The 24,119-nt window shown below is 48.6% G+C and overlaps 1 protein-coding gene across 1 annotated transcript in view; it reads right to left on the bottom strand.

Moving 5' to 3' along the window:
- Nucleotides 1-9,696: 9,696 nt before the first annotated feature.
- LOC126524069 (uncharacterized oxidoreductase TM_0325-like) overlaps nt 9,697-24,119 on the bottom strand; it is a 210,946-nt gene continuing 196,523 nt past the window's right edge. Inside the window, exon 9 of the mRNA XM_055067266.2 lies at nt 9,697-10,009. Coding sequence (XP_054923241.2) covers nt 9,821-10,009 — 189 coding nt within the window. The 3' untranslated portion in view covers nt 9,697-9,820. The remainder of the gene's footprint in view (nt 10,010-24,119) is intronic.

Here is a 24,119-nt window from a genome sequence, read left to right on the forward strand (position 1 = left end):
GACGGTTGGTTTCCAGCTCTGTATTCAGCACAGCGGCCCAGTGATAATGGGTAGGCGGAAAACGCTTAGATACAATCAAACAATCATACATAGATAGATAACCCCCAGGAAGCGCGTCAAGTAAAAAGTAATGCTAGCACAATAACCTATGATTTGATCATTTCCGTGACTTTGACAAAGGCTGATCCACCAGCCGAAACATCAGTGAAATATGCTCTGCTAATTCAACATACGTCGTACTCTTTTTCTTCATTTTACTGCCGGGGGCAGTGTGACTTCCTAACACACACACACACCCACACACACACACACACACACACATATATATATATATATATATATATATATATATATATATATATATATATATATATATCGTATATAGTTTCTTTATTTCATTTATTAAACACAAGTAATTTCCCCTATGTTTTCCTTGGTGTCAGCTTTTGTTGTCTTCTCATGATAGGACTAATCAAAATCTGGACCCTCGGTTAACCCCCTCTCTTCTCGTTTCTATATATAGATATATATATATATATATATATATATATATATATATATAGGGTGTCCCTGCTAAAGTTAGGCAGAGTTAACAAATATTCGAATGCGCTTAAGCTGAGCCAAACCAAGAAGAAGAACAAGAAGAAACTTTAGTAAAGAATAGTCCGGCAGTTCTTGATGTGGTGGCCTCAGGTGACGGCTCGAAGTTCTTGGACTCGAGCGGCATCTTTGGCTTGCAGGACGGCCCAGAGCTGGTCTGCCAGCTCTGAACTTCTGATAGCCGCCTCCCAGCGGTGGCGACGCCTACGGAGAAGGTCCCCGGCGGCTCCCGCATCCGGGGCGGCGTCGGGAAGAACGGAGCTCGAGCCTTCTCCTACTCTTGCAAAAGCCGCGATTCTGGACGCGTCGCCAACGGAGCTGCTTTGATTACCGTTGTTGCCGGCACACTCCCAGAGCATGTGTCGCAGCGTTGCTCTGTGTACGCATGTTTTACACGCGTCTGTTGGATACAAACTCGGATAGCAGTGGTGTAAGATAGCGGGGCTAGGGTAGGTGTGTGTCTGGAGCAAGCGTAATGTTACGGCCTTGTTCCTGTTCAATTCATCGTGCGGTGGCGGGAATGTGCGTCTTTCAAGTCTGTAGTGTTGGGTGAGGTCTCTGAACGTGGTTAGGCGATCGCCCCACGCCCAGTGTGTTTCTTGTTGCTGTGTTTCTGTTGTAGTGTCCCGATCCGGTAGATCCGATGCCCCGCTCTCGGGGGCGGAGGCGGCCACATAATCAGCGGCGGCTCGGCGTGTGAGACCTCGAACCGTGGCGTGGGCCGCCTCGTTTCCCGCGAGCGGAACATCGGTGTGTGCCGGGGTCCAGAGGAGGAAGGCCGTAGCATTTTGGGGTTGCGAGGGCGAGTCGCCGTCGTCAGAAATTTGGAGTATGCGGGCCGCTTCCCGCGAGACACGACCACGCGCGAAGCCGCGGATTGCCGCTTGCGAGTCGCTGATCACGATCGCAGCGTTCGGCACCGCGACGAGTGCTAGGGCTATCGCGGCTTCTTCGGCCGCCTCCGTGTGTCCCGTGGTCACCGTGGCGCTCGCGAGGCACCTACCGGAGCGGTCTACAACCGCTATCGCGTGCGCGCTTCTCCCTCCTCTATATCGCGCCGCGTCTACGTACACCGCCTCGTTGCTGTTACCAAACTTCTTCTGAAGGTCGCTTGCTCGTTTGTTGCGCCTCCCGGCGTGGTGCGTCGGGTGCATGTTTTTGGGAAGCGGCGGGATGATCAGGCGGTCGCGAACAGAGGCGGGAACCGCCGTCTTTTCTCCATGCTGAGTGTGGTACGCGATGCTGAGCGACTCGAGGATGCATCGACCTGCCTTTGACCTTAATAATCGTTCGTATTGCGCAATGTCGTGCGCCTCGATTAACTCGTTGAGGGAGTTGTGAACTCCGAGCTCTTGAAACTTGTCGGTGCTCGCGTTGAGTGGAACGCCGACCGCCCTCTTGAAAGCCTTTCGGATCATGCATTCCCGATCCACCTCAGGTAGGGGGCAACATACGTTATGCGGCTTATCGCGTACGCCTGCACGAGACGGATCGCGCACTCTTCACGCATACCATTGCGTCTATTCGTGATGCGACGCAAGAGTCGGATCGTGTCATCTACCGAACGACGAAGTATTCGCACCGTCTCTCCGTTATGGCCGTTTGCCTGCAGGTGTAACCCTAGGATTCTAATTTTCTCTACGTGCGGTATGGGAGTACCATCTGCCAATGTAATGCGTATTTTGGAATATTCCCGTTCCTCTTCGCGCAGGGTTTTACGACCTCTCCTTGTGGGTTTGCAGAGTAAGAGTTCGGACTTGGTTGCCGAGCACTCGAGGCCCGTTCCACGCAAGTAATTCTGAACCGCATCTACTCCTGCCTGTCGCGTTCGCTCGACGTGACCGTCACATCCTCCTCCGGGAACCCAGAGGGTGATGTCATCCGCGTAGAGACTGTGATGTAATCCTTCTATTTCTGTTAATTTCTCGGGTAGACCGAGTAGAACTAAATTAAATAGTAATGGTGACATGACGGACCCTTGCGGCGTGCCGCACGGACCCGTCTCAAATTCCGGTGATTCCTCGTCGCCGACGACGACGCATGCGCGCCTACCCGTGAGGAAATCTCTAACGTAATTATACATTCTTTGGCCTAGTCCTAATGTTCTAATTGTTTTTAAGATCGATTCGTGCTTAACATTGTCAAACGCCTTTTTAATATCTAAGCCTAGAATTGCTTTAGTGGAGCTGGTAGTGTCGTCAACGATCTGGTGTTTAAGCTGAAGCAATACGTCCTGTGCTGAGCGGTTGCGGCGCAATCCTAGCATGGTGTGCGGGAACGCGTCATGATCTTCGAGAAAGTCGGTCACGCGGGTGAGAACTGCGTGTTCCATGACTTTCCCGACGCAAGACGTAAGCGAAATCGGTCTTAGATTATCGAGCGTAACTTGCTTGCCAGGTTTAGGAATCATGATAACGCGGGCCCGTTTCCACGCTTTGGGAAGGGAACCCTCTCGCCAGCACTCATTGACGTAGGCCGCGAGTCGGGAGATTGACTCGTCGTCTAGGTTTCGGAGAGTCTTGTTGATAACCCGGTCCGGGCCGGGCGCCAATCGAGTGTTGAGTTCGAACAAGACTAACCGAATTTCCGATTCGATAAATTCCGCGTCCAGTTTCTCGTTTGTGACGCCGTGGTACTCGGCGTGCTGGATGCTTTCGGCCTTCTTAAAGTAACGGTCACGTATTGCGTCGAGGAAGCTATCGCCTTTATAATCTCTTACGAGTCTACGAGTCTAATGGCCTTGAGCGGCCCGAGTCTCCTCCGGATCTAATAGGTGTCTAAAAAGGCGCCAAGCGCTCGCCCCGGTCATCTGCCTCTCGAGGCCGTTGCACGTGTCTTCCCATTGTGCCCTGCATACCTGAAGCGCGTGTTCTTCAATGCCTCTGTCTAACTGTGCTATTCGTTTGTGCAACGCCTTATTATGTCTTTGGCATTTCCATCTCTTTAGGAGGGCTCGCTTTGCTTCCCACATGCGTAGGAGCCTGCTGTCAATTATTTCGAGGTTCGCCTCGGGCGGAACGTCGCTCGTTGCTGCGCCTACGTCCCTTCTGAGCGTCTCACTCCACTCGTCTATGTCCGTAATCGGCTCGTCGCCTCACCCCGCTTCTTTTCGCTTCTTGCGGAACGTGTCCCACTTCACGAGTTTGAGCTGACGACCTTTGCCCTCACGGTTAGTACCACGACCGCTCGGGCCCGTGCCTATCGTGATCTCGATCAGCGCATGGTCCCTCCCCAAATCTTCCTGGGTATTTTGCCAGTGCGCTGTTGTTACATTTGAAACAAACGCAAGGTCTGGTAACGTATCGGCACTCACGCTGTTCCCTCTGCGTGTAGGATCGGCGGGATTCGCGATCAGTGCAAGCCTTTGGTCTTGCGAGTCTTCCCAAAGGTGTTTGCCCTTGGGTGTTTCTCGGGTGTAGCCCCAGGCTCCGCGGGGCGCGTTAAAGTCGCCCACAACAAGTAGAGGCTCGCCGCCGGAAGCCGCACGCGCGCCCCGCAGTAGGTCCCCGAATCTGTGCTGCAGCGTGGGTTTACTATACACGGTAAGGACGAAGAGTCCTCGGCCGCTCTTAGGAATTAATTCTACGAACACGTGAGGTATATTTACGCAGGCAAGTTCTCGCTGCGCCACAGTGACATTACGTCGAACGAGCACGGCGGCGACCGGCAACGGGAGCGGCGGGGGAGACGGCCGGCGTGGCACCATCGCCCACGGCCCAGCGCCACCAGCCACGCGGGGTGTAGCCCGTTTCCTTCTTTGCCTGTTCTCCGTCGCGGTCGCGTCTATGGCTTTGTAGCCAGCTAGTTTAACCGGATGGTTTGTCTCCTGTAAAATGATCACGTCCGGTTTCGTCTCGCGGCTGCGTATGAATTGCTGGAGATTACCCCGCTTCCTCCTGTAGCCCCGGCAGTTCCACTGCCAGATTGTGTATTGTTGTTTCCCAGTGTTAGTGTGCTTCGTTGCGTGTGTAGCCATGGTGATGCCTGTGTTTAATTTAACCCGTCACCATCGAGGCGACTTGGTTGCTGCTGCGGTTGCAGCTGCGGTTGCGTCTCTACGTCTGTGAGCGTGTTTTGCTGCTGCTGATTGTGTTGTTGCTGTCTAGCGTACGGCTTGCTCATTGTTCTGATTGGTCTGCCTGCAGCTGGCGACAGCCTCGTTTCTATTTCGTCTATGCGCGCCAAGTGCGCGGCGAACATTTGTGTTATTTGTTCAGAGAGCTTAGCTAGCGCGTTATTGAACATTTCGTTCATATGAGCCGTCTGTCTTGTAAAACGTTCCTCGAGGCTCTTCTCGATGTTGTCTACACGTTTCTGTAGTTTCTCATAACGGCCGCATCCCTGTTTGCTGTCGGGTCTTGCGGGATCTAGTGCGATCCTTTTCGCGGTAACTGGACGATCATCGCGTTCATCCGCCGTCTCCCTCGAGCTTCCCTCGTTGTCCGTGTCCATCCCGGCCGGCTCAGGTCGTGATGGAGTCGGTGATCGCGGTGCCGAGGACGGCGGCATCGTCGTTTGACGTTGCGATGGTTGCTGCGGTTGTGGAGCCTCGCCTTTCAATTTGATATTCTCCTCTCTAAGGAGCGCATTTTCGCGTTTAAGCTCGGCAATTATTGATTCTAATGGCTCTAAACGTTGTTTTAGGACTCGCTCTATCGCTCGCTCGAGCTCGTTCCCACCGCCGCCGCCGACGGTGGGCCCACCAGAGCGGCCCGCTGAAGCGCCTCCGCCGCTGGGAGAAGCGGCGACAGCCGCCCAGCTCACCTGTTGCCCAGTGCTCCTGTGACCTTGCTGCTGCCACGGCTGCTGCTGACTTTGTTGGTTGATGTGGCCCACAGCTGCGGTGCCCGGACCGCCGCCACCGCGCGTCATCGACGTGCTTCTCGGCCTCTGTGCTCGGTTGCGAGAGCGGGATCGAGATCGGGATTTTCCCGCACCGCCCTTCCCGCCGCCGCTAGTCGAGCGTCCTCTTCGGTTGTCGGTGACTGAATGACGGTCTATCTTTGGAAAATTGAGGTAGTAGCCGGCGTTGCCATTGCAGTCGCTGCTGCTGTTGTAACCGCTTCCGTACGTATGGTATGGTATGGTACTCCTTATGCGATGGCGCACACCCACTGTGGGGGATTGGCCAAGATTTGGGTGAAATTAGGCTATCTTTATTAAAAGACTGAAATTGGTAAAGCTAACTGGAGAAAATGAACAAAAATAAAATGTTTAACGTACGTTGCGGCTGCTTCTTCCTCTTCTTGTCTTTTTCGCTCTAGTTGGCGACGCTTGACTATGTATGGGGTCTTGTATCTCGCCTTGCACCTGCGGTCTCCCGTGAAGTGTCCCTTGCTGCACAGTCGACACTGCGGCTCGCATTGATGGTCAGGCGACGAATTGTTGCGTCCGCATCCACGCCAAATCTTGTCGTTGGGATTGGGGCACACGTCGGCGCGGTGTCCCAGCCTTCCGCACTCGTAGCACACGTCAATCTGCTTCCTGTAGAGGGAGCATCTGACGAGCATAGGTCCGTAATATACGTATCTCGGTACGTGGAATCCGTCGAACAAAACGATTATGTTGTCCGTGTTGCTCATGCGTTTCGCGTGCAGCACTCCGGGGTTGCGCTGCGTCACTAGATTAGCGATGACGTCTGCCGGGCTCTCGCTCTTGGAAATGATCCTAATCAGGCCCTTGGAAGTGTTCTCCGGGGCGGCTTGATAGGTATTCGCCTCAAACTCTCGGTCTCCGATGCAAAGCTTGCTAATTGCTCCGTAGCGTTTGGCTCTGTCTTCAGACGGTGTGCTGAGCACCACCACGTTCTGTTTAACGTTGAGGCAGATGCTATCTTCCCCGGCCGCTTCTCTGCCTACACCCGCCGCGTTACGTAGGCAGCAGTAAATGCGATCCGTCCCGTAATCGCGCACGTTGAAGCCGCCTCGGGGGCGTAAGACGATTTTGTAATCGTCCGGCGGTAACTCTGGCATTCGGCTTGCCATGGCAACCTGCTGCACTTGACGGGCGTACTTCCTTTTGCACTGCGCTGTGGTGACTCCCGTAGTCGATGTGGCTACCGTCCGTCGCTGCATGTGCACATGCTGGTTATGCGCCGACTCGGTCGCACCGTCGGCCTGTTTCTTCCTCTTGACATCGCACCACCCCGCTCCCTCGCCTAAATCTTCCGGCCTAATATCTGTTCCTTCTACCTGGACAACTTCCATTTAACGTCAGGAAAGGCGTGGCACTTTGCACGGTAGGCTTGGCACGCCCCGCCGCCGGGGCGGCCGGGAAATAGTGGCCTACGTGGAGATAGGCTTAGCTCGTCCCGCCTGCGTGGCGGGACAAAAGGCGTTGCTTATCGGCCAGAAGATGGGCCCACCTGGCGAAACTTGGTGTCGGAGGAGTCCTGAAGAGTCCGCCGATCGCTGGTAAGAAGAATTACCACGAGAAGCTCGATAATCCGCCAAAAACATAGCAAAATAGAGGAGCCGACACGAAGCACGCCTGCACTCTGTGGTCTTCTTCTAAAGTCGAGCCAAACCAAGGTAATGTTGTTTCTTGTCACTTAGGGATGCTCAAGCTATTTTTTCACTCCGCCTAATAAGATACTTAGTATTAATTATTCATTCAACTTCTCAAATATTATGCTGAGATGTAAAGTGTCCACGAAAAAATTGTAGAGCGACATGAAGAGCTACCGATACAGCTTTTTGTTGCGCAATAATTGCTTCGTAAACGTGTTTTTGTAAGCCTGAAGCAAGAATACACGCAAAGTGCCTTGGGCGAAAATTTTGCGTGCGTTAGCAGGCTTCTTTTACGCTCGGAAAAAGAATTATGTACCGCGTATTGGGCAACAGAAAGCTGTATCGGGAGTTCTTCATGGTGCTCTAAAATTTTCTCATTGACGCTTTTTCTTCTACATATACTTGAGAAGGTGAATAAATAATTAAGACAAATAATCTAATTACGCGGAATGAAAAAAAATATATATGAATATCTACATGCGACGGCAAACAACATTACCTTTGTTTTGTCCAGCTATGTGGAATTCCCATATTTTTAAACTCTTGCTAAAGCCAGCTGGGACACCCTGTAAACTGCTGCAGGAATAAAGCAATAAAGCACACCCACGAGTGTAGAATAATTCATATATATATATATACAGGTGATATATATGGCGCTCAGGCAACGGCCAGAGTCTTCGTCCTTCCTCAGGTTCCTGTCACCTTCTTCGTTCTCTTCACACTAACAATAGGTCATTTATGGCAAGCTTTAGAAAGTTCACACGCGCCTTACGAGACTGCAACTTAGAGTATGTTTACTGTGAGCTTAGGTAATTATTTAGCAATGATTCATTACCCACTCTTAAGTATCGCTGTAATGTAGAATTTGTACAGCCCCCAATATTGGCAATTGTCCATATAGTTTCTTTCCGTTAGGTAGCTACTGTGGCTTTAATTTCTCCGTGCTGCAAAGAATGTGCGCAAGGTTTAACAAAATAACACGTGACTAGGCAATAATCGTCGTCTACCTTGAGTGCCTTTCCTTTCTTTAGTGATGCGCTACAAAAGATCTACTCACGCTACACGCATACAGAAGACGTGATAATAACAAGCTACAGATTGACCCAAGTTGGTCCGATGGTTGGTTTGGAACTGGGCATTTAGCACAGCGGCCCGAAACGCTGCCCATGCGACCAAAAACTACCCAGGTAGTTTATGGTCGAATGGCTAGGGGGAAAACGGTTAGATACAAACAAACAATAATACATAGATAGATAGCCCCCAGGAAGTGTGTGAAGTAAACAAAGGATGTTAACACAATAACCTGCCATTCGTTCATTTCCGTGAATATTCTGGTTTCTGCGCTTTTGCGCCCAACAGCGTCACCTACGCAAATCCTCCGAGACCACAACAGCCACCGTTGCCGAATCTCTTCCGAGAAATTAAAAATAAGTTGGCTATTTCGATAACGTCTAAATGAGGTTTCGCCAATTTTATTCAAGAAAGAACATTTTCTGACCTAAGCGCTCTTTGTAGTTTTCCGGATGATGGAGATGTTTGTTGTACGCAACTTCTATTTTAAAACACAAGTGCAAAGCTTTGTACATTGACAAATCATTTAGAATTTTCTACTGGCGCGGTTGATTCCCGTGACGCCATAGGTGAACAAATTTAAGAATCATCGGCGCTTGATCGGCTCAATAAAAAGAGAAAAGTTCGTTCTTTAGAATTTTTTTGACGTCCTTAATGTTTCAGTCACAATAACTTTTTTTGCTCTTTCTTGTCAGTAGCTATAATTTCTGCTAGAAATAAGGGTAGACAATCAAATTAACTATTTTTTTTCAGGCGATTACTCCTGAAGTTGTAAAAAAGTCACTTTTTTGACGGTGCTCTGGCCTAAATTAAGCTTTAAGGCCCTCCCTTTAAGGATACTTGAGATAGCTCCCTGTTTGTACCAATATTTTAACTTGTAATCTAGAATGTTGAATTTGAGTAAATTTTGTTTGAGGCGAGAAAATGTTTAGAGAGTCCACAGCGAATCTCACGGGCAGGTGCCACGGAACTGTGAATTCACTGCAATACACGTGCGGGCGGCAGTTTAATTCTAGCCGTACGTATTCTATGCATAAAATATGGGCGCATGCTTTTTATGTGCGGTAAATAACGATAAAGTATCCCTTTACACTGTTTGAATGTTTATTCTCCGCCAACTACGTTTTTGGACGGCGGGTTTAGTAGCCGAACAGGAACCTTCTGGCACACGAGAGTTACGCGAGGATCGCTCTACATAGCACTAACTCATGGCGTGTACTGCCGAGCCTGTCTTCCCTGCAGACCAGAAATAAAAGGGTGTATACGTACCCATCCCACACCCACGTAGATGGGCGCTAGTGTGGACTAGCACCCTTGCACACTAAGTTTATTTTGCTGGGCACCCTTCGTCTTGGGCGCTATAATTGCACCCCAGCAGGGTGTACGCAGGGCGCTATAATTACACCCATATGTAGGGTGTATGCAAGAGCGTCCTTAGGGTGTCCGTCTGGCGACAAAGTGATTTACACCCTTAAGGGTGTTAAATGTTTATTGTGTAATCGAAGAAAGGAAACAGTTTGTGAGAAAATTCAGTCTTATTTCGTTCTGTACTATAGCACTAGTTTACTGTGCTCTCTGTTGCTAATCCTCGAAACTCGGAGACGTCGCCGGAGCCAGTTGCTTTGTTCTCGTGCAGTCCGCTATTCCTTGTGCCAAGGGTTCGCCCCCGTGAGGCTGGACAAGAGTGTCAGGCCCCCGTCCACGAGCATCGTGATCCCAGTGACGAACGAGGCATCCTCAGAAGCCAGGAAAGCGATGCAGCGAGCGACCTCCTGTGCTGTTCCGATTCGGCCTAGCGCATGTGCGCTGCTTGTCATCTTCTCGAGCTTCTGCACAAATTGTTCTTCAATGAAAATTAACCTGATGAAAATGAATGAACGCGCACATGAGTTGAGACACAATGCAGGCGCTGACCGTTAATTGAAGGATTTGAAACTAACGGGTTTTTCAAGCATGCGGGTGCATCACAACAAATATTTGGCGTTTAAATATACGAAAACTATAGCGCCGGGAAGTGAAAAGCCAGTCGCCTGAAATAAAAGAACAGGGGCACTTGACAATGCAGGAGCGCGAAATCTGTGTAATTACTTCAGCTCTCTTTCTCCTTCTCTCTTTCTGTTTTTTGGTCACAAGAGAGATGCTCGACTAAAATGTCCAACTGCCTTTATTCCAAATCCTACACCAGTGACAAAGAGAAGAAAACGAAGAAAGACAACATTAACCCGATGGAAACTTCTGAGACAATATTCGTCTCCTGCGGGTTATACTTAAAGCCTCCAATAAGCGAGTCTCTCTTTAACTGTTTCGCTCCTCACTCTTCAACACTAGGGTACGTGCCGTGACTAGGATGGAGTAAGTCTACCGTTTAGGCTCCTGGTGATGAACCAAACCTGGTGAAAAGCGTCACTTCCAGCGCATACATAGACAGGGGAGAGACAAAAAAGACGACGAAGACAAGCACTGACTTCCAACTGATTTTCATTTTCAGAAAAAAAAAACGTATACATCCTGAGACACCAAGACAAAAGCGCCACCTACAAAGCATCAACCCGACATGAATATGCATTCAAAATTCATGACTTAAGATGAACGAAAGCGCATGTGTGACCTCAGAAAAACCAGTTGTTTGTCTGTTAATGCAATTGATGGCTTAGTAACTGAGTCACCATCGGCAATCGCTTATTCGCATTATCGCATTAACAGACAAAGAAATGGTTTTCTGAAGTCGCACATGCGCTCTCGTTCATCTTCCGTTGCGAATTTTGAATGCATACTCATGTCTGGTTCACGCTTTGTAGGTGGCGCTTTTGTCTTGGTGTCTCAGCATATATACGTTTGTTTCTGAAAATAAAAATCAGTTGCAAGTCAGCGCTTGTCTTCGTCGTCCTTTTTGTCCCTCGTCTATGTATGCGCTCTAAGTGACGATTGATACCATGGAATACCAACTAGCCCGCACCCAAACCTTGCCTGGTGAAAAGCCGATAAGCTTTACAACGCAGACGAGGTTCTGCTGTTCGGTTCTGCATCGCACCCCCGAGTTTCACCACTGAACGACTTAAACAAAGGCATGGCACCATCATAGTTTCCTTACACAAATTTTCATCGACATGAAAGGGCTGATGTACGCTGCTATGATCTCAGCCGGTGAATGGACTAGCCCAACTCAGTCTTCTTTCTTTTACTTAAGAAGGCCGCACCCGGTGAGCTGGACAATAGAACATGTAGCCGATGCTGATCTAGATGACACATTCAGACACGCGGACCCAGTGTGATAATTCTGCAGCTCTAACTAAACCTTTAGCCGAATAACAGTTCTCAGAGGTACCACCAGCGTGTTGACATACCAAGAAGATAGTCTTGTGCGAACGCCAGGAATATTTCAATTGACACAACCGAAGCAACATGCCCAAGTATTTTCGCGAGGTATTCTAGGGTGGCCAGTTTTATGGTCAGCAATTCGAATCATTAATTCAATCGAGTCTTGAAGGCCGGCTCTTAGAAGTGAGCGTAGACAAAGTAGCTGTGTAACTACCTGGCTGGAAGAGCCGAAATTGTTATCTCAGGGTTACCAACACGAGCTACGCAACAGCCCTGTTAGGATTTGGTTTGCTCACGTTAATGCGGGATTCTTCGCGCAGTATTGTATTCACAGTTGCACCATTAGAATTGTCCTGGCCACCACTGAGGCGAATACAAAGTGGGGAAGAGTAACAACGAAGCCGATTGTTAACGAAACAAGTATATAATTAAACAAAGAAAAACACAGACAAACCAATTAACGAGATGCCATGACTAACAAAAACGTTCATACTGCTCTAGACGTTCTCACAATAAACTAAACAGTTATTTAAAACTGTAAGGTTCGTGACCGGTCAAAGTTACTTGACATGCGTTGCGGTGCAGCTGCAGGGTGTCGGTCGCGTGAGCATCCGTCGCTGCTTACTTCATTAGGAGTGGCTGCAGCATTAGGATGGCTACAGGAGGGGTGTGGTAGAAAAATTTTGCCTTGTGCACCATGTCGCCAGCATCCATGAATACCAGGGGGTGGAGGTAGGACCGTGTCCGGATCGTCGCTAAAGTCTTGAAGTTCGGGCCCGCAGCCCGACAGCCTCGCTTCCTCAGCCCGGCACTCCTAATGTCCTGAGGTTCGAACCAGCAGTCCGACAGCCTCGCTTCTTCCACCCCGCTCGCCGGGCTTCCTCTTGACAGAAACCTCCCGTTTTCTTTCATCTCTTCTTCTCCTCCTTCTTCCAGAACTCGTGTGCCTTCGTGACTGGCTGTTGGCTGCTGTCGTGACTGGCTGGCTGGTGACTGGCTGTTGGAACCTGTAGTACCTCTACAAGTTCTGGTGAGCTACATTCAAGGTCTCTTCTAGTCAGCTCCTGAGGTCGAGGACATATGCGTGTGTTTTTTTATTATCTTCCTTGCGCCCGTTTCTTGTCGAGAGATCTTTGAGTATGGACAGGGGTCCTCGTACTTGACGTCCGTATATCAGTTCAAATGGTGAAAAGCCAAGGCTCATTTGTGTAACCTCACCATACGCAGAAAGATGTGGGGCGAGATATGGATCCCAGGTTTTTGGTTTTTCTTTGCATAGCATCCGCAGCATCACATTAAGGGTGCTGTTAAAGCGCTCCATCATTCCATTGCACATCGGGTGATAAGGCGTGGAGCTCCGTTGCTTCATCGCGAGTAAATCATTTCTTTCTCTAATAAAGTGTGACGTAAAATACGATGCCTGGTCACGAAGAATCTCGCGTGGGAAGCCGATCCTTGAGAACATCTCAACCAGCCCTCCGATAACCGTTGCTCAATCAATCGAAGGTAAAGGAATGGCGTCCGTATTGCGAAATCCACAAGAGTGAGTATATACCGGTTGCCCTTACTCGATGTTGGACTCAAAGGGCCAATGATATCTACCGCGACCCGCTTGAATGTGGTATCAATAAGAGGCATTCATCCAAGCGGAGCCTTACCCACTCTATCCTGTGGAAATGTTCTTTGGCAGGCATCATGCGATCTGACAAATCGTTTAACGTCCTCTTGGACGCCAGGTCAATAAAATGATCCCAGGACACGTGTCATGTTTTTCCGAATGCCTTGCTGCCCAGAAAATGAGTTGTTATGCGCCATGTTAAGGACATCGAGGCGCAGGCACTTCGGTACCACTGCTTGTTCCATTACATTTCCCGGGAGCTTTTGACAGGATCGGTACAATACGCCCTTACCCACGTAAAACGAAGGGGCAGTTGCACCTTTTCCCAGAATATCTTTCAGACTTTATTTGTAAAAATTTCAAGTGTTGCGTCTTGCTGCTGTTTTGTTCGAAACATTTTTGTCGATAACTGCAAAGCTCCAACGTCTACTGGAGGATTCGAGATCTTGGCACCACCTATAGCTTTCAGAGAAACACCATCTTCTTTCAATGTGTTTATTCAGGTGCTGCACATGCTGGAAATGTAAACGAAGACGCTTTCCTGTTGGGATCTGGTTCCATGGTTTGGCGTGATCCAGCAGCGTTTGTAATGATCACATCATACAACAATCTACCCATGCACTTTGCGACCGAAAGACCGGAGAAGTAAGGTGATGAAAGGTTGACCTCCGCTTCCGGAATTTTAATGGAGATACCATCAGCCAGTAGTATAGACTCAGGGCCTAAGATTGCTGCGTCCAGTACGATAGCTCGCCGAACAACTATACTGTTGCTTCCTGATGATGATGATGTGTAGGGTTTTGTGGCGCAAGGGCCAGGTTTGGCCAAAGAGCGCCTTGACAAGTGGTAAAGTTGACGATGTATTATGGAAGATGAGATTTAGCTGTAAAGTGGCCTAAAATAGTCGCTGTAAAGTGCGTAAAATCTACTTGCTATAAAATTATGGCGATGACTAATGACGTATACTATGAACAATAAAATCGATCGTAAAAGAATGACACAGAATAGAAAATATATGAGATAATAAAAATACCTGGAGCACGGTTGCCTCACCGGAGCCCTTGAAACACAAGGGCCTTGAGGCACGTGCTATACAAAAGAACTATCACAGCGCCATCCTCCGAAGAGAGGAGACGCTACGAACATGTGAGGCTAACAACATGCAACACAACATCTTTCAGAAAACTTAGGACTGCATTGGTGTCAAATAGCGGTTCTGGGCCGAGTAACATTGCAGGATGAAGGGGGATCTGCTGCCGGTATGCTAGTGGAAAATGTTTCTTTCTCTCAGATTCGGCTGCCCGACACTCCAGGAGGACGTGGAGGACGGTCAGCCTCTCCCCGCATCTACCGCAGGTTGGAGGATCATTTTCAGTGAGTAAAAAGTTGTGTGCCAAATGTGTGTCCTATTCTGAGGCGACAGAATAGGACATCTGTTCGCCGTGATTTTGTTACGGAGGGCCAAGACCCTAAATGTGGCTTTATCACGTGCAGTTTGTTATTTACTTCTGCGTCCCACTTACGTTGCCAGTGATTTCGCAGTTTCCTTCTTAAAAAAGGCTTCAGGTCTGTGACAGGGACCGAAGCAGCAGGATTAACTGTATGCAATGAAATTGATGTGGCCATCTGGTCCACTAGAACGTTACCCTGGATGCCCCTATGGCCAGGCACCCAGCATATAATCACATGCTGGTTAGATACATATGCTTTACATAACACGGAATAGAGTTCAATTATAACAGGATTTTTGTGCTTACAGAACGATATCATAGCCTTCACAACACTTAGGGAGTCCGTAAAAATAACTGATTTTTTGAGTTTTGATTTCCTTATATGCTTCACTGTCGACAATATTGCGTAGGCCTCAGCCGTAAAGATACTAGTTTCCGGATGCAGTACGTCGGATTCCGAGAAGGATGGACCGACGGCTCCATAGGACACCCCGTCGTGTGACTTTGATGCGTCTGTGTAGAACTGCGTGCAGGAGTATTTGTGCTGGAGTTCCCGGAAATGCATTTGGATTTCAATCTCTGGAGCGTGTTTTGTAACTTGCATGAAGGATATATCACATTGTATCAGCTGCCACTCCCAAGGAGGTAGCAGCTTGGCTGGATGCATTAGGCGGAGCTCGAGGAGCGGAACATGCATTTCTTCACTAAGCTCCCTCACACGCAGCGAGAAAGGCTGTCTTACAGAGGGACGATTGCGAAAGAGTGTAGCATATGTCATATCATTAACGGTATTAAAACACAGATGTTGAGGATTTGAGTGGACTTTCAGAAAATATGTTTGGCTGATGTATGTTCTCTGCAGATGAAGTGACCACTCATCTGATTCTACATATAGACTTTGTATGGGACTCGTTCTGAAAGCGCCAGTGGCCAGTCGGATTCCTAGATGGTGGACTGGGTCTAGCATCTTTAGCGCGCTCGGGGCGGCAGAGGTATATGCTACAGCACCATAATCCAATCGAGACCGAATGAGGCTCTTGTATAGGTTCATTAAACATTTCCTGTCGCTACCCCATGTAGTCTGGGATAGAAGTTTCATTAAGCTCATTGTTTTTAGACATTTTTCTTTCAGATATTTAATGTGTGGAATGAAAGTGAGTCTGTTGTCAAGTATAATACCCAGGAAGTTGTGCTCTTTGTTGACAGGTATTTGGTGTCCAGACAGTTCTAAGGAAGGATCCGGAAACAGGCCTCTCTTTCTTGTAAAAAGAACGCAAGAGCTTTTGTGAGGGTTGATTTTAAATCCGTTTTTGTCTGCCCACTTGGAAATCTTGTTCAAGCCCTGCTGCACCTGTCTCTCGCATACTGAGAGGTTACAAGATTTGAAACCGATTTGAATGTCGTCAACGTAGACAGAATAAAAAATGGCAGGTGGTAGCGAAGCACGAAGCGTATTCATCTTCACGATGAAGAGCGTACAGCTCAGCACTCCTCCCTGTGGTACACCTGTTTCTTGTGTGAAAGGTCGCGACAATACGTTGCCGATTTTCACTCGGAAAATGCGATTCAGCAAATAGCTTTCAATTATTTTCAGCATATTGCCACAGATGCCCATTTCCGACAAGTCTCGCCAGATGCCGTAGCGCCATGTTGTGTCATATGCCTTCTCCATGTCAAGGAATATTGACATGAAAAACTGCTTATGTACAAATGCATCCCGAATATATCCTTCAATGCGTACAAGGTGATCTGTTGTCGACCGGCCTTCTCTGAAGCGACACTGATAGGGGTCAAGTATATTGTTGAGTTCAAGGAAATGAATGAGTCTGCGATTAATCATTTTTTCAAAAACCTTACACAGGCAGCTTGTAAGAGCTATCGGACGATAGCTTGCCGCCATGGATGGGTCTTTCCCCTGCTTCAAAACAGGGACCACATTTGCTTCTTTCCATGCAGTTGGAAAGTATCCTGCAGCCCAAATAGTGTTGAAAATTGTGAGTAGTGTAACTTGGGTGTCATTGTGTAGGTTTTTGATCATTTCATACATGATTCTGTCAGAACCCGGTGCGGAGCTCTTGCATGATCTCAAGGCAGCTCTGAACTCGGCAATACTAAAAGGACAGTTGTATGGTTCATTCTTTCGACATTTTCTTATGAGTGGCTTACATTCCTCTATTTGTTTCTATTTGAGAAAGGATTCTGAATAATTTCTTGGACTTGACACGCTCTCAAAGTGCTCCCCAAGTGAGTCTGCCTGATCTTGCAGTGTATCGCCCTGTGTATTTACCAGAGGGAGTGCGTACGTTGGTCGACCTCTTATTCTATTTACCCGGTTCCAGACTTTGGCCTCATCTGTAAACGAGTTAATACTCGATAAAAAGTTCTGCCAGCTTTCTCTTCTGGCCTGCCTGCGGGTTCTCCTGCCTTGAGATTTTACTTTCTTAAAGTTTATAAGATTCTCTGCAGTGGGGGAAGCGCGTAGCAGCCCCCACGCTTTGTTCTGTTTCTTACGAGCGATCCTACATTCGTCGTTCCACCACGGGACACGCCGTCTGCATGCCAAGCCACTTCCTTCAGATATGCATTTAGATGCGGCATCTATTATGAACGCTGTAAAATACTCCACAGCCGCATCAATTTCCAAAGAAGACATATCAGCCCATGAGACACAAGATAGAGTTCGAAATTTCTCCCAGTCGGCTGTATCTATCTTCCACCTAGGAGCTTGTGGGGGAAATTCATTTTCTTTAGATGTTCTTAGCAGTACGGGGAAGTGATCGCTCCCGTAAGGATTGCTCGTAACTTCCCATTTCAGTTCGGGCAGTATAGACGCGGAAACTATACTAAGATCTATTGACGAAAAGGTTCTGTTTGCAAGAGAGTATTATGTAGGTTCCTTCTTATTGAGAAGGCACGCTCCAGAAGAAAAAAGGAAATGTTCAACGAGACGACCTCGCGTATCGATGCGAGAGTCTCCCCACAAGCTGATGTGTGCATTGAAATCGCCAAGAACAGCATAAGGTTCTGGCAATTCATCTATGAAGGACTAAAATTCAGGTTTGTTTAATTTGTAATGTGGGGGTATATAAATCGAAGAAATAGTGATGAGTTTGTTTTGCAGGACAACTCGAACCGCCACTGCTTCGAGGGCCGTTCGTAGCTGTAAACGTTGACACGCTGTGCTTTCTTGAATTACAATGGCAACACCGCCCGATGATGCGATAGCATCGTCGCGATCTTTGCGAAAAGTAACGTGCTGTCGAAGAAAGTTTGTGTGTTTTGGTTTTAAGTGGGTTTCCTGTAAACACAGCACTTTTGGATTGTGTTTGTGGATGAGTTCTCGCAAATCATCAAGGTTTCTAAGGCGACCTCTGATGTTCCATTGAATGATATGTGTATCCATATTTAAAATAAATTGGTGCTGTGTTTACGGAAACGGAAGGGATGCCTTAGATTACAGAGCCCTTTCGAGGCCCTGTGATAGGGGTTTTGTTCTTTCTGGAGCGTTCGAGGGAGCCTCGCCGCTCCTTAGGCGCTTGGTGCGCCTTGAGGACAGGTGTAGTGTCCATTGCCTCTTGTGAGGCGCCGGACACGTGCTCTTGCGAGCGAGATGTTTCCCGAGAGAGTCCCGCCTTGGAGGGCAAGACTCCTGCACCCACCAGCCCGGATATCTATGGGCCTCCCTGAGGGATCTGGCTGCGCCGGCTGTTGCCAGCGCTGGAAGGGGCCGGGGAGGTTGGGGCAGCCTCGGCTGCGCCCACCTTCGGGGTCGATGGCCCCGTCTGCTGTGTTGGCGTAACAGCGTTAGCTGCAGCCGCCGAGGGGGCGGATGGCGTCACTGCCGCCTCACTGGGTGTGGGTCGGACAGCCGCCGGAGACCATTGTGGCGCTGCCCCCTGACGCGCCACATTGGCAAAGGTTTTCTTGGGCAGGTATGCTACCCGCCTGCGTGCCTCTTTGAACGATATATTTTCCTTAACTTTAATTGTCACAATTTCCTTTTCTTTTTTCCACGATGGGCAGGACCGCGAGTACGCGGCGTGCTCCCCATCACAGTTCGCACAGTGGAGAGAGTTTTCACATGTTTCAGATACGTGTTCGTGGGCGCTGCACTTCGCACAGGTCTGGCGGCCTCGGCAGTTCTGTGAGCTGTGGCCGAATCGCTGGCACTTAAAGCATCGTAGGGGATTTGGGATGTATGGTCTCACTCGGATTTTCACATACTCTGTCTCGATAGTGTCGGGTAGGTTGCTTGAGCCAAATGTAAGTATTAGGTGCATTGTATTGATTTCTTTTCCGTCACGTCTTATTTTAATTCTCTTAACATTGATCACGTTCTGATCATTCCAGCCCTCTAGAAGTTCAGCTTCAGATAATTCGAGCAGATCAGCATACGATACAACGCCACGGGTAGTATTCATGGTACGGTGTGGGGTCACTGTGACTGGAACACCCCCAAAAGATACAAGCTTGGACAGTTTTTCATATTGTTTCTGGTCGCGGAGCTCTAGGAGAAGATCTCCGCTAGCCATTTTCGATGCTTTGTATCCGGGACCGAAAACTTCTGTCAGAGATTTCGAGACAACGAAAGGTGAAATCATTCTCACCGTCTTCTCAGGCTTATCAGAGTGGATGACATGAAAGCTGGGAAAGTTCTGTGTACGATTGCCAAAAAACTTAAAGACATCTATGGTGCGCCCTCGTTTCTGAGGGCGATCAGGAAGTTTGGGGAAAGAAGTTTCCATGAAATATATAAAAATTCGGCAACAGCGCCGACCGCCCACCACGGAGCCCAACGAGGGGACGCGGCAGAGCTTGCATGCAAGTCTGCACGACGCCAGTCGTACGCCGCCACTATAACCAAATATGGTGTACCCAAGGTTGGATAGCCACACAGGGTTAACCCTTGCCGCCAAGAAGAAGGAAGTAAATAGAAGAGAGAAGGAGACTGGAAAGGTGGAAAGTAAGAGAAAGTCGAAGGCTGGGGGGAGAGAGAGACAGGAAAAGGCGACTACCGATTTCCCCCGGGTGGGTCAGTCCGGGGGTGCCGTCTACGTGAAGCAGAGGCCAAAGAAGTGTGTTGCCTCCGCCGAGGGGCCTTAAAGGTCCAAACACCCGGCATCGGCTCAACCCCCAGGATCCCCCTTTCCCCGGACACGGCTAAGCCGCGCACGGCTACACGCGGGAGGGTCCAACCCTCGTGTGCTCGGGTCCGTGGTGTCGCAACACACCAAACGCCTGCTGACGCAGACGCCCCTGCGGGGTACTGTTGCTGCCTGTATCTCCCAGCACCCACACAGTCTGTTCAAAAAGCTCCCGTTTTAACACTGGCGTGTCAAAACATTTCTTCCGCGGGACTCCCAAAGCAATGGACGAAGGCTCTTCATCTCACTGTCCGGTACCGCTTTCAATGTCTTCAATATCATCCTTTTGATGGCCAGGAGGTTTTAGCCAGCATACTGATGAGCGCTTGGCACCAGGTTCATTCCGCTTGCATCATGGTACGTCGTGTCCATATTTGCGGAAATATTCGCAATGTGGGCGTTTTATCTTCGTACGGAAATCGGACGTCTTGTGTCCCATCTTGTCACATATGAAGCAACGGACTAGCGACTTCACCGCTTGCTTATCCTCCGTGCCTTTTCCAGGTTTTTCGTTCAAGCTTCTCCTTGAACACCGGCGCATTACGCTGCCTCCGAGCCCCTAAATAGTGATCTACAACTTCCGAGGCCTCATCCACGGTCTTGTAGTTTCTCTCGCGAAGGAAAAGCGCCAAACGAGTATGGCAGTTGTTCAAGAATGGTTCTGCGACTATCAAGTCTCGAACGGCATTGAATGTCTTCCCTTGGTTTGCCATTTCCACCCAGTGGTAGAAGTAGCTGAACAGCCGAGTAGTATACTGCTTGCCGGTTTCTCAATAATGCGGTTTAATTTGCAGAAATCTTTCTGGTTAACCCTCTGCTGTAAAGCAAACCTTTTCGACAGGGCTAGTTTTGCTTTGTTATAATTCAGGGAGTCTTCGGGCGACAAACGACCAAATACTTTCCGTGTTTCTCCGCCGAGGCACAAGCAGAGATCAGTGGCCTTCTTTTATTTTGGCCAGCCCTGTCCCGTGGTTACATGTTCAAAGCGCTTTAAATATGCGTTGATGTCATCTCACGAATCACTGGTCAATGGGGCAAGATTATGTGGGTTGATGGAAGTTGAGACCTCTGCTTGGTTCGTATGACCTCAAGCATTCCCATTTCCTCTACTTTCTATAGCCTGCAAATTTTGTTCTTCTAAATTAGGCCGCTGTTCGACCGCCTCTTTTTAGGCAGCCCGATCCTCACGCGCCTTCGCATCCTCCTCACGCGCCTTAGCTACTTGCTTGAGCGCCCAATTTCTTAATTCCGGGCCCTGCAGACCCAAGCGCTCAACCAACGTAATAAGCTCTACTAACCTCATTTTCATCATTCTCCGTTCAAGCAGCTATATAAAAATGTTTCGTCCTGTCGCAGCGGACGCCGATTTGTTAGGATTTGGTTTGCTCATGTTAATGCGGAGTTGTTTGCTCAGTGGTGTATTTACACTTGCACGATTCGAATTGTTCTGGCCGCCTTTGAGACGAATAGACAGTAGAGAATAGACAAAACAAAGATGCCAATTGTTAACGTAGCATGTACGTACTTAAGACAGGGCAAAATACAAACACACTAAACGAGACGCCATGACTAACAAAAACGTTCATGTAGCTCTAAATGTTCTGACACGAACTAAACAATTGTTAAAGCAGTAAGGTCCGTGGCCGGTCACAATTAATTGTTAGGCGTTGCGGTGCAGCGGCAGGGCGTCGGTCGCGTGCGCGTGAGTCACTGCTTGCTTCTTTCGTATTAGCCGCAGCTAAGCAAAGGTGTCACAGAAGGGGAGTGGTAGAACATTGTTGCCTTCCGCGCCATATCACCAGGATCCGCGAACACCACAGGCTGGAGGTAGGACAGTCTGGACCGTCGCTGAAGTCTTGAAGCTCGGGCCCGCTGGTTGCGAGCTTCACGTCTCCGCCCGGCGCTCCTGACGTCTTGAGGTTTGATAGTATCGCTTCTTCCACGCCATATACCGGGCTTCTCGAAAGAAAAAAAAAACGTTCCGTATTCTTTCTTCTTTTCTTGTTCTCCCTCTTCCAGAACTCGTGTGCATTCGTGATTGGCTGATGACCGAGGTGCCGCGTCCTGCGAGCTCGCGCCGAATACCACTATAGTTTCTTTTCTTTTAGAGTCGCTGGCCGTCCGCCGCACCAGACACGCGCACATTAGTCTTTATACATGGCAAGCCCTTAAAGTGACAGATGGGTGAGTCGTTAAGGGTTCAATTCTTTTTAAACGGCGCTAAATGAAGGTACATATTAATGCTTGTGTTCAGAGCGTCATCTTAGGCTCATGTCTTTCTGCGGCGCCGTTTTGAAGAAATGAGCACTTGAACTGCCAAAGCAACGATACGGACAGACCTCGCCGATATTTAAGCATCACGTGAGCATAGCTTTAAAGCTATGAAAGGTAATTTTATCTTACCACTAGAACCGAGTGCAGAGATTACATGACTCATTTATAACTCACGTGACATGATTTAAGAACCTAAGCGCTGACAACAAGCAGCAATAATTAGGGCCTTGGTAGAAGAGCTTGTGATGAAGTTCGAAAAGTGATTACTTCTCGAGTGTGCGCCAAAGCAAGCAAGAAACGACGAAATTTTGGTTGTTCTAGCCTGTATCAGCTTGGAAGTAGGGAGCAGGATAAACACTGCCATCATACATTCTGACCAAAATTAGGCGTTATGAAAGTCAACCATGTCAAAAAGACAGGAGAACCATCTAGGGTCCGCCTCGGTGCAGACAGCCATGAATTCCCGGCCCATTTGTGTTTTATGTAAATCTTAGGACCGCGCGACCAAACCCTCCACTGCTAAGTTTATTTCAGAAGATAAAAAAAGGAAGGGTGGAAAAAATCGATGTTCCTTGAGTTGTGCCAGAACATTTCATCATGCGAAATTGCGTTGACTTGCCTGTGACAACTCTAAGGGATGACCCATAACACCAGCGTACAACCCGACCCCCCCCCCCGCTCTCTCAGATACAGACAGAAGAAACGAGAATTGAACACAGTTTGCAGTTGTCACCAGATATTTCGATGAGCATGATTTTTTTTTAAAATCTGCCCAAATGTGGCCAAGCTACAGCAAACCGACTTCTCCAAATTTTATTCGATGGAGGAAGTCAGCGCACGTTTTACAAATTGTGTATGTTAAAAAAAGTTACAAGGCAAGTTTCTGAATGAGAAAAAGACCATCGCTGGATTCGGAAGCATTCCGCTAGATAAAAATTATACAGAAAAGTACGGTGCAGACTGCCTTCAGTCATTATGAATTCCGTAGTATGTGAGTTCTCTCCACTGACTTATGATAGGCTTATGATAGCGTCCTTCAGAGCTCGATACTAAATAGCTTGCAGGCCATAGGCGTACAGGGCTATCTTCTGCGATTCATTTACTCACTTATCAGTGATCGTAAAATTCAAGTGCAGTTAGGAAGTATCATAAGCACCGAAAGGGCGGTATCGCGAGGTGTACCTTAGGGAAGTGTTCTTTCCCCGACGCCGTTTGTCGTTGTAATGGCTGGTCTTCTCGTTGAAGTGCAAAAACATTGCAGGCATATCCATATCTCGATATATGCGGACGACATTTCTAATTGGTTAATCGGATATCAACACAAGCGTTTAGCTCTGATAGCTCGAGAGGCATTACTTTCAGTTCAAAATTACCTTCAAGGTGTTGGGTTGACTCTCTCGGTGGAAAAATCTGGCTTCATCATGTTTCCAGGTAGAGGAAGACGGTATGCGCGGCTGAAGGTAGACCTTGATCAATCTTGCCTTCGTCAATTGAAGTACATTATTGTAGACGCCACTGTAGACGGTAGTCAATAATTGAAGTACATCATTGACTACCGTCTACAGTGGCGACGAGCTGTGGACTCTATTGTGACATCACTATCTCCGCATCTCAATGTGATTCGTAGAGTTGCAAGTGAGCAATGGGGAAATCACCCTTCTTCAATGATCAGGCTGCACGATGCACTAGCTACGAGTCGAATAATGTACCAGCTCTCTTTCATTTCCCCCTCACTATCACAGCTGGAACGACTTGAGGTTTTGCACAGAAAGGGCCTAAGGAGGGCTCTTGGCGTTCCGCAGACTGCTCCTAAAGATGCAGTACCTTATGAGTCTCTATCGAGACCTCTTAGCCTAGTCGCTTCACAAAGGTTATTGATGCAAATTGGCCGCCTCAAACAGACGATAGCCGGGCGAGCCCTTCTACAGAGCCTTCAAAAGAGATCTGAGTCCCGAGCGTACTTGGCTCTTAATACTCTTGGTTACCTGGGTCTTGACGCTAGAGGCCTAACTAAGAGGTTGAAACCACCTTGGTCTTTCGCGAGCCTCGATTGTTCGTTGACAATTCCTCACGTTCGCGCTAAGCGGAGTTCTCCTTCGGCGGCAACGCGTTCGCTCGTACTGGAACATCTTGA

The sequence above is a fragment of the Dermacentor andersoni genome, chromosome 3 (genome assembly GCF_023375885.2).
Source record: "Dermacentor andersoni chromosome 3, qqDerAnde1_hic_scaffold, whole genome shotgun sequence".
NCBI lineage: Eukaryota > Metazoa > Arthropoda > Arachnida > Ixodida > Ixodidae > Dermacentor > Dermacentor andersoni.